This window comes from Trichechus manatus, unplaced genomic scaffold, assembly GCF_000243295.1.
Source record: "Trichechus manatus latirostris isolate Lorelei unplaced genomic scaffold, TriManLat1.0 scaffold00008, whole genome shotgun sequence".
Taxonomy (NCBI): Eukaryota; Metazoa; Chordata; class Mammalia; order Sirenia; family Trichechidae; genus Trichechus; species Trichechus manatus.
In genome coordinates, this window is record NW_004443944.1 from 32,939,405 (window position 1) to 32,950,620 (window position 11,216).

At 40.6% G+C, this 11,216-nt stretch overlaps 1 protein-coding gene across 8 annotated transcripts in view; it reads right to left on the minus strand.

Moving 5' to 3' along the window:
- Positions 1–279: 279 nt before the first annotated feature.
- Positions 280–11,216, minus strand: part of CSNK2A1 (casein kinase 2 alpha 1) — a 70,645-nt gene continuing 59,708 nt past the window's right edge. For 4 of the 8 annotated variants that reach the window (XM_023725544.1, XM_023725551.1, XM_023725556.1 and 1 more), the window contains 6 exons: positions 8,700–8,810; positions 7,046–7,147; positions 5,699–5,799; positions 4,720–4,868; positions 3,539–3,625; positions 1,312–1,636 (listed from right to left, as the gene is read on the minus strand). In XM_023725544.1, coding sequence (XP_023581312.1) covers positions 1,521–1,636; positions 3,539–3,625; positions 4,720–4,868; positions 5,699–5,799; positions 7,046–7,147; positions 8,700–8,810 — 666 coding nt within the window. In that variant the 3' untranslated portion in view covers positions 1,312–1,520. Of the gene's footprint in view, positions 1,637–2,617; positions 2,656–3,538; positions 3,626–4,719; positions 4,869–5,698; positions 5,800–7,045; positions 7,148–8,699; positions 8,811–11,216 lie in introns of those variants that run through there. The other 4 variants (XM_004370488.1, XM_023725539.1, XM_023725534.1 and 1 more) reach the window with 2 other exon arrangements.

The following is an 11,216-nucleotide window of genomic DNA, read 5'->3' on the forward strand; positions in this document are numbered from 1 at the left end:
CAAACACACAAAAACTGGCAACTTTTTCCATCCCCAATCCCTGCACTGCTGAGACACAGAATGAGTTTTATGGCAAAGGATCCTTAATCCCCAGAGACGCTTTGGCTTGTGGTGCTTTTTTAAGGCCTCTCTGCCCTGCCCAGTACCACAGGTTGAACAAGGGGTATATAAAAATGGGGACCTCGGGAAGCCCCCACGGTACAGGGCTGCAGGCCCCTCAGATGTGAACGTGAGACACCCACCCAGCGAGACCTTTACACAGGGAACTTAAATCTAACCTTGATAAATAAAACCAAACGTTTATTTACACCAAAGAATTCCAACACTGGATCTTTCACATATGGAGGACAAAGTATTATATATATACACACAGCAAGGGGTGGCAGGGCTGCAACAAGATAGAGTTTAGTTTTCCCACAATTACAAGTCTACCATTTCAGCTTCAATGGAGATAGTGGCTCTGCTCCTGCCTCTCAGGTCACAATTTACAAGTCTTCTCACTGGATGGCATGTGAGGGAAGGGGAAGGTAGGAGGAAAAGAAGGTAGAAGCTTAAAATGAAACTCAGTGTGGCCACATCTCCCTCTACCTCTTAAAGACTTGCTAGCATGAAACTTACATAGACAGTATGTTTCTTCTGTAAAAAGCAAAGAGTTATGCCTGGTAACTAAGTGAATTTAAAATGGCCAAGTCAAAGAAAACTGAAGAAGATTTTGCCTTCTCTCCTACCAGCTATAGAGCACAGTGTGTTGGGAGATGAAAGGCAAGAGGGCCAAGAGCCTGGAAGATATTAAAATTTTAAACTAAACTTTGAAACTAAAATTATAAGTGAGCTGGATTTAGACGTAGGGAAATAAGACATGATTCATAAAGAACAGAAGTTTTTAGGATCTGTCTGTACTCTGGCTAGATTTTCAACATCTTAATGTAACTAAGACATGTTTCCACTAGATTCACCAGGCTAACCCCACTGAAGCACTTCAGGAGTAAAGCGATATAAGTGACTAGCAGTACAGTGCTCTTATAGCTTGGGTCCTCTCTTCCTCGTTTCCTTCCTTCTTGCCTCCTTCGAGAAGCTACATTTTGGTAATCTCTGGAGAAGAGCACAAGATACAAACCCCCAAAGTGTGGGCTGGTGGGGGAGCAATAGGGGGAATGGAAAGAAATCTCCCCCCAAATGCAGCAGCTGGGATTGAGGCTGGTTCATCTTTGTTCTTTAGTGATGAGGAACTCAATTTGGAAGGGGAGAAAAAAATTTGTCCATGAAATATTCCACCTGCAGGTAATTTTTCAGGGAATCCCCTGAGTTATGAAAGTTCGAGTTAAAAAAAAAAAAAAAAAAAAAAATCAGCCTATTATAATTTTTTTTTTTTATGACTGAACTACTATAAATCCACAAGCAACGGTTCAGACACGGTGCTTCTGAAGTGTTTCACCCCTCCCTGCCAGGCGCAAGCTGCATCAAGGGGAGGGGTGGACTCCCCCACCTCTGCTCAGGTTATCAGGAGACAGAAGGGGCCATTACTGCTGAGCGCCAGCAGCTGCTGGAACAGGCATCCCAAGGGGGTTGGCAGCAGCAATCACTGGTGATCCTGCCAGAGGTCCAAGGGGTGAAGGGGTTGGCACTGAAGAAATCCCTGAAAGAAAATAGCGGACAGTGAGCCAAAGACACCAACCACGGAAATCTCAGTTGCCAGGTTTCATAGCACCTATCTCAAAAGTGACATGATAGCAACCCTCTATTGAAGATGTTCCCTTAGCCAGATTTCTACATATATCTATAAGTATAACCTTCACAAATTCAAGTTAAAATGGCAAGCCCTAATAAATTTAGGAAGACAGGCAAAGAAATCTAAGCTTGGAGAGTTTAAGCAATTTGTCCAAGGTAGTAGGTGGCAATTACACTTGGATTCCAACCCAGATCTGTCTAGGGCAGTGCTATCCAACACAACTTTCTGTGATGATGAAGTGTTCTGTAATTTGTGCCACCTAACATAGTGGCCCACTAGCCACATGTCGCTATTGAGCACTGAAATGTGGCTAGTGTGACTTAAGAACTAAATTTTTAATTTTATTGAATCTTAGTTAATTTAAATAGACACATGTGGCTAGTTACTATCACATTAAACAGCACAGGAATGGAGCCAAAGCTCATGTGTTCTTACACCAAGTTGCCTCATCTGGAAGAGCCATTAGCTGGCAGCTTTCAAAATTACTAACACTTTCAGTGGCGAAAGGAGTCCTTCCTACCTCTAAGCTAAAATAATGTTTTGAAATGTGTTTCCATCTGGTGTTTTCCACCCCTCTAATTACCTGTGAGATTATCCTCGATCAGCTAGTTAGATTACCTTCAGTCAGTTTTTTAATTTTCAAAATATTCTTTCTTTTCTGAACAGGCAATATGTTCACATGGTTCAAAATACAAACGTTCAAAAGAGTACAGTGAAAAATCTCCCTTGCCTTATTGCTCAACCAACTTATGGTCCAATTTTTGGGGTGTATTCTTTCAGAGATATTTTATGCATATGCATGAATATAATTTTTAAAGTATATGCATACAAGAAACTTCAGAACATGATTATATATTCTTGCCCACTCCTCATTCTTGGATACGGCTTTGCAGCTTGCTTTCTTTCACTTCACATTATCTTGGAATCTGAGGTATAACAGAACACAAAGCACTTTCTCAGTCTTTTCCCTGGCTGCACCAATATCCCAATGAATTGATTTCCTATAACTGATTTAACTAGCTCCCTACTGACAGCTGTTTTTTAATGTTTTGCCATTACATATAAGGCTACAATGAGTAACCTCGAATATACATCATTTTGCACACAGGCAAGATATCTAGAAGATTAAATTCTAGAAGGCAGTTCTAGTTCTTTAAAAAAAAAACTGGGACAACAGCAATTCCTTGAGCGTCTGAGTAAATGCCCTCACTATCACAAGTGTCTCCACTTGGAAGTTGCCTACATATGAAATTTTTAGGGGATGGGCCTGTGGTTTCTTTTGAATAATTTTGTACTCTCTACAAAATTATTTAACAATAATGAAAAACCAATTTCATATCGATATTTACAATTTACTAGGCACACTGTAGTTGCTCTGCCAAAAATCAGAGAACTATCCTCATACACATACTTATATTTCAAATCCCATCCTCAATTTCTTAATCTTGTTTCTGAGGGCCATGCAATTACTGTCACTCTAAAACATGAGACGAACAGCTCTCATTTTGTACTTCATGGCTTGCTAAAGTCCGTCTGCAATAAATTTTCAGTTAGAGATGCTGGGATTCTGACCCAGAAGAGACTGTCAATACCTCATTCAAAGCAGTGTCATTAAAATATACCAGGTGTTAGAAACATCTTCAAACCTGGTGGGGAGAGCCCACAGACATGTCTAAGCCAGCATGTCAATAAGACTCATTACAGAAAAAATAAGGCACAGAAGAAAATGTTTAGGCCACAAAGTAAGAGCAGAAACAAGAATAGTAACTGACTTCTATGTGTTTTAGAAAATTTACCAAATGAACTGACCTGACATCATGTTGGCGCTGCTGACAGGCGTACTGCCCCCTCCCATGCTAGATGAACCCATCCGAGCCTGGTCCTTCACAACGGTGTCTAGAAGAGAGATGAGAAGGTTAGCTTCTGTTTAGCTTGAAGGATTAAACAAACAGGCTGGGGCCTAAAGTAGCCACCTCTGCATTTTATTTATACTCCATATTATTCCCAGAGGAACTTAAAGTGGCAACTACTTTCATCATGAATTAGACAAGTAATACAAAATAGAGATATCTTCCCTGTCAAACTTTATTTAGTAAAGGCCAACTCTTAAACCAAATGGTATAGAAGAGCTAAATAAAACAAAGACAGCCTAAGGTTTAATGGAGACCTACAACCCAACCTGGCAAAAACAGTCTAAACGGTCTGGATGATCAAATGATGTCTCACATATATTATCAGGATTTTACTGCAGCCCACAGCTCAGCTGGTCAGACCAGGATACCAAAGAGGACAAAGCACGATGTGTGTGCAGGTTAGTGCTATAACAGACTCCACTCTCCATCCCACCCAGCCTGTCAGCCTGCTTCAGGTATAGGAGACTGGGCAAGAGCATAATGGGTTCACCATGAAACCATCCCACTACTCCCTAAGAAACAATCCAACGTTGAAGCTAACACCACAGTGAGGATGGGGTGGGTCTAAGCGGCATTTTCACTCAGGACAACAGAGTAGGTATACTCACAAAACTTAATCAAGGATGTTTGTACAATATTAAGATTTTCAGCTCTCAGTGGCTCTCTCCAATGACTGATTACCAGAGACATGACAGACAAGATGCTGTGTATTCTAAACTCACCACTCCAGACTAGCCAGTCCCATTGTGGTGTCACCCACAAAGTGAGAAAAGCAGTTTAGAATTACTCATGTATCAGGTACACAGCTAAACAAGTTTCCTTACTTTCCCACTGAATCTCCCCAACAATTCTGCAAGACAATCGCCATCAATGTCCCCATTTGAAGAAATGAGGCTCAGTGTGGGTGAAGCAACTTTAATCAAGGTCACAAAGCTAAGACTCCCACCCTGCTCTGTGTGACTCTGGGTCTAGAGCTTTCATCACAGCCAATATTCTCCTCTGCTTTATACAATCTGCTGGAGCAGTGCAGGGAGGGAGGGCTTGCACAGGCTCTGAAGACTGGGCAGTTGGACTCACAGAAATAGGGGTGCTCCATGGCCTCTCTTGCGGTGAGTCGCGACTGGTGGTCATATCGCAGTAGCTTGTCCAGGAAATCCAAGGCCTCAGGGCTGACAAGGTGCTGGTTTTCACTGTGGACAAAGCGTTCCCATCGCTTACGTGAGTGTCTGCAAAAGCCAAAAGAGGAAATAAGAAATGGACCGGGGCAGGGGGGCGGAGGCGCGGCAGTAGAGAAGCCTAACATTTTCCTCCCAGATTTTCCTTAGTGGATAGGAGCCCAGCCAATAGCAAAGAAGGACCAAAACTCAAGAAAGTAGTAGTCTCATACCACTCTGCCACTGGAGAAACAACAGAACTAATTGGAAAGACTGGAAATAGTGGTGTTGTAGAAATATGGGGCCTCACAATTTTAAGAAACACAATTCAGGTTACTTTACAGGATGAGAATGCTCCTATGCAGCAAGAAGGGTCAGGTGGCTAGGCCAACCAAGCCTCTTTCCCAGACCCACACACATTCCTGGCATCTCTGCCACTTGGCCAGCAAAAGCCTTTGTATCAGGAAAGTCCACCTCCTCTTGTTAAACGGGTGGCCTATTAGTATTGTGTCTAGTCACTACTGTCAGAGTCAGCTGTCTGCACATTAGTCTTGAAGTATACATTTTCTTTCTCTTGGAGAGGTTTCGCCATTTGGAGAAGCAGGCTAAATCAAGAGATTCTGATTTTTAACTTAACTGTAACTCTTTCTAGTAGAATCCACATTTCACAGGAATCCTCTGACTGTAACCTCCACTCTCACTCCTCTAACTGAATTTGGGAAAATGGCCACGCAACCCAATGCTTTTACCACAGGCCTGCTCGTGCAGCATACTGTGGCACTGGGCCTTTGACACCTTAGCAGTGACCACAAAGAGAACATAACTTTCTTGAAGATCCAAAGTGTTAGTTTACACCCAAAGTGCTCAAGCTACAAATGCATACATTTTGTTTTATGACTTACCTGCCCAAGATATCATTGAAACGTGGATCTAATTCGATGTTGTATTTGTCAATATAGTCATATAAATCTTCTGTCCCCAGAACCTTGGCTATCCTCACCAACTGGGATTGAAAAAACACAAAAGCCCACACCACAAGCTATTACAACAGTCAATAAACAATTAATTATGGCTGAATTAACAGAAAAGGATCATTGTGGCTACCAGTATGAATATTATCTCCCAGCAGTTTACTTCAAATATCTGTGAATGGCAGGAGTGGATTTCCACATAAAATTCCCTAAATTAACTCAATGTGAAAATGACAGAAAGAAAAAGCAAACCTTGCTTATAATCTGGTTCCTTCTCCTTGAAATTCCTCCCTGGTGAAGTCTTATTTTTTACCTTAAAAACCAGTTGAAGATGTCACTTTTTTTCTGGAAGCTCTGCTTGCGTACTAAGACCACCAATTTCCAACACTACTGCCTTTTGTACCTTGTCCACACTTCTACTCTAACATTTATGATTGTAATTTATTTCCTTGTAAGTTTGCTTTCTTTACTAGATAGACCATGAGCTCTCTGAGAGGAAGGACTACTCTTTATCTTGTATTCGCCAATCTTGCATGACACCTGATATTGAACTGAACTGATTTTAACAGAATTCAGGCGGTTTTCTTTGATTCATATTAAAAACGGCCATAGTGCTCAAACAGAACAAAACAACAGTGCTTTTCAGAGGTCCCATAATCATTTCAGGGTCTCTTGAATGAAACGGCACCTTGATCTTCAAGAGGGAAATGGAGCTACTATAAAAACACTGTCTACATGTCTTCTAAGAGATCTATCAACTTATTCAGCATAAAAGGGCATAGAGAAAAGGATCATGAAATGCCACATATAAACCAATGTATTGGAGAAAACATTTCCAACTCTAACGAAAGCTCACTTCAGAAGATTCTAAGGTAATATCCTATTTGTTAAACTGGATGAGAGTTACGTAGTTGTTCATTTCAATATTATTATTTGAACTATACATGTTTTATAAAATATTTTACATGTGTATTTCACAACAAAACAAGAAACACAAACTAACAATATTAGGGGAAAATGTCTGATTTCAAAAGGCTAAACTAAACTGGTAGCTCTCAAAAACACTTAGCTGAGAACCAATGTCAAGTTGGCTGAACAAGTGGTAAATTAAAAATCATTCTAGGGCCCCACCCTCAGAGACTCTGAGCTAGTTAAGTATTGGTGGGAACTGGGCATCTGTATTTTAGCAAGATCCACAGGGGCGTCTAATGAGTATGACAGGTCTGGTCATCATCAGGTTAGGCCAGTAAGTTCCCTAATGGGAACAACATGTATCACCTGGTCATAATTGTCATGTCCATGGAAAAATGGCTCCTTCCGGAAGATCATACTTGCCAGCATACAACCCAAACTCCACATATCCAAACTATAATCATACATCTGCATAAAAGTAAAGAAAATTGTTATCATACACAAATTCCTAGGCTTGTCACTTCAAAATAAAACTGCTTTTCAGTATTAGGGGGAAAAAAAAACCACACCTCTAATGACTCAAAGCCAAACACTAATAACATCTTTATTTATTTATTTTCAGTCTTCTATGCATTTTCCCCTCACAGTTTTAAAACAATTTGTACATACTGTTTTGAATTGCTTCCATCAATTACATAAGAATGTCCCCAAATTGTTAGCTTATGGTATCACTTTAATGCCTGCCATTAATATTACATAAATGATCCAGAATTTAATCTTTACTCTCCCCTATAATAGGACAGTGTTTTGTTTTTCACTATTATAATGTTGTAAAGAATATCTTTGTGCATTAAATGCTTTCTGAACTCAGGGTTCTATCCTCAAGATTCCAGAAAAGGAATTTTTAGGTCAAAGAGTCTGAAACTTTTGAAGAAAACCAAAGATACAAGGGAAAGATTAGTCCAAAGGACTAATGGATCACACCTACCACAGCCTCCACCAGACTGAGTCCAGCACAACTAGATGGTGCCTGGTTACCACCACTGACTGCTCTGACAGAGGTCACAATAGGGGTCCCTGACAGAGCTGGAGGAAAATGTAGAACAAAATTCAAACTCACAAAAGAGACCAGACTTACTGGTCTGACAGAGACTGGAGAAATCCCGAGAGTATGGCCCCCAGACACCCTTTTAACTGACTACCAAAGTCACTCTTGAGGTTCACGCTTCAGCCAGAGATTAGACAGGCCCGTAAAACAAACAAACAACACGTGTAGTTCAACCACGTATATGAGACTAAATGGGCACAACAGCCCAGGGGCAACGATGCGAAGGCAGGAGGGGACAAGAAAGTTGGACGAATAGAAATGGGGAACCCAAGGTTGAGAAGGGGAGAGTGCTGACACATTGCAGGGTTGGCAACCAACGTCACAAAACAATACGTGTATTCATTGTTTAACGACAAACAATTTGCTCTGTAAGCCTTTATTTAAAACACAATTTTTTTAAAAAAAACGAGTGATACTTTTTAAGGCATCTGATAGCATCTCCTGGGAAGACTTTTATCATCACTGGGTCATGAAGGGTGCTGCCAAGGATTCCTGAAACACTTGGCAATCTTATATGCTAGATAAATTATTAATGTCGTTCTTTTATCTGTGAGGAGAAAGACTTTATTTTATTTTTGGGGGGCTGGGGGAAGGTCTTTATATTTAAACTTTGCTTACAATTCTCAAACTAGATCTGGAATTTCTGATTAGAAAAGGCATCTTCGGTGTATATTCCCTTAATTTAGGACCAAATACAGACATATTCATATTCTACTGTTGTTACGACAATAAAAGCAATATAAACTATGCGAGATGAATTGAAGTAACTTATATTTCATATAAAACAGACCACCATGAACATGCATAAACTGCGTGCTCAAAAGCTACTGGGATGACACAAAATGACATATTTAACAATTTATGTGCAATATAAACAAGTGACCGAAATTGTACTTGCTCTTCTCTTCTTACCTGATAGTCTACAAGCAGCTCAGGACCTTTGAAATATCGGGAAGCAACTCGGACATTATATTCTTGGCCAGGATGGTAAAACTCAGCCAAACCCCAATCTATCAGTCGTAGCTGAAAGGAAAAAAAAAGGAATAAATAATGAACAATTTTACCTTCTTCTATGCTACCCAACATACTGCCATTACAGTACTCTTTAAATAAGAACAGCCAACTCACTCCCTACAGGAATCCTTTCAGTAGCTACTTATTGCCTTTAGGATAAAAATCAAACTTCTCAGCTTGACATACAGGGCTCTCCATGACCTAGTTCCTGTGCTCCAGTGAGACTTAAAGTTCCTGAAAGACACAAACTCATTTTGTGCTTCTGTGAATTTCTTAACCTGCTCATCTGACTAGAATGTCCCCACTATCCAATCTGTACTCTTATAGGTGAACATCTCATCTTCTGAGACACTAAGTTAGTTCCTCAATGAAGCCTTTTCTAATCATGCAAGAACTGATCACTGCCTTCAGTCTCCGGAACCCTGACGTGTCCTGAACCTTGGGTATGTTTCTTCGATAGAATCTATAACTTTTTTTTTTTTTTGGAAGCTTTTAAAAACTGTTTTAGTTAAGTATATTTATTATGTATTTTTAAATTATTTCCCCATACAAAAATTTATACATACATTGTTATGGGACTCTAACTGCTCTCCCCATACTATGACAGCAGACTCTCTCCACCCCGTATTCCCCATGTCCATTCAATCAGATCCTAACCCTCTCTGCCTTCCTATCTCACCTCCGGACAGAAACTGCCTGTTTAGTCTCTTGTATCAACTTGAGCTAAGAGGCACACTCCTCACGAGTATCACTTTATGTCTCACAGTCCAGTCCAATCCCTGTCTGAAGAGTTGGCCTCGGAAAGTGTTTTAGTGCTGGACTGAGAGAGAATCCAGGGACAATGCTTTCCGGGGCACCTCCAGTCTCAGTCAGACCACCAAGTCTAGTCTTACTAGAATTTGTGTTCTGCACCCCACCTTTCTCCTGCTCCATCAGGCACTCTCTGTTGTGTTCCATGTCAGGGCCGTCACTGGTGGTAGCCAGGCACCATCCAGCTCTTCTGGTCTCAGGCGAATGAAGTCTCCAGTTTATATGGTCCTTTCTGTCTCTTGGGCCAATACTTCCCTGGTGTCTTTGGTATTCTTCATTCTCCTTTACTCCAAGTGGTTGGGACCGATTGAGGCATCTTAGATAGCCACTTGAAAGCTTTTAACACCCCAGACGCCACTCACCAAAGTAGGATGCAGAACATTTTCTTAATAAGCTTTGTTATGACAATTGACCTTTATATCCCCTGAAAGCATGGTACCCAGACCCCTACCCCTGCTACTCTATCCCTCAAAGTGTTTGATAGTATTCAGGAAACTTCTTAGCTTTGGTTTAGCCCAGTTGTGCTGACCTCCCCTATACTGAGTGGAGTCCTTCCTTTCACCTAAGATAATTCTTATCTACTATCTAGTTAGTAAATAATCCTCCCCCTCCCTCCCCACCCCTGTAACCATCAAAGAATGTTGTCTTCTGTGTTTAAACCTTATTCTTGAGTTCTTATAATAGTGGTCTTATACAATATTTGTCCTTCTGGAACTGACTAAATTGACTCAGCATAATGACCTCCAGCTTCCTCCATGTCGTAAGATGTTTCACGGCTTCATCGTTGTTCTTTATCATTGTGTAGTATTCCATCATGTAGATATACTTTGTTTATCCATTTGTCCGTTGATGGGCACCTAGGTTGTTTCCATCTTTTTGCTATTGTGAACAGTGCTGCAACGAACATGGGTGTGCATATACATCTATTCGTGTGACGGCTCTTATTTCTCTAGGAGCGGGATAGCTGGATCGTATGGTGCATCTATTTCTAGCTTTTTATTTAAGTGTCTTAAAAAAATTTTTTTAAATTGTACTTTAGATGAAGGTTTACAGAACAAATAGTTTCTCATTAAACAATCAGTACACATATCGTTTTATGACATTGGTTAACAACACCATGACATGTCAACACTCTCACTTCTCGACCTTAGAGGGCTTTTTTTTTGGTGAAAACATACATAGCCAAAGTTACACCATTTGAAAAGTTTCTACATGTACAATTTACTAACATTGATTACATTCTTCCAGTTGTGCTGCTATTCTCACTATCCTTTTCCAAATCATTCCATCACCATTATCTTCAACTCACAGCCCCCCAGGCTTCCCATCAAACGTTTTGAGTTGCTGTTGTCAATTTGAACTCACATAATTTCTTTTTTTTGTGTGTGCCTTACATGAAGGTTTGCAGAACATACAGTTTTTCATCAAACAGTACACATATTGCCCTATGACAATGGTTAACAACTCCATGACATTTCAACACTGTCCCTTCTCAACCTTGGGTTTCCTATCACCAGCTTTCCTGTCCCCTCCTGCCTTCTAGTCCTTGTCCCTGGACTGCTGTGCCTCATTAGTCCCATTTTGTTTTATGAGGCTGTCCAATCC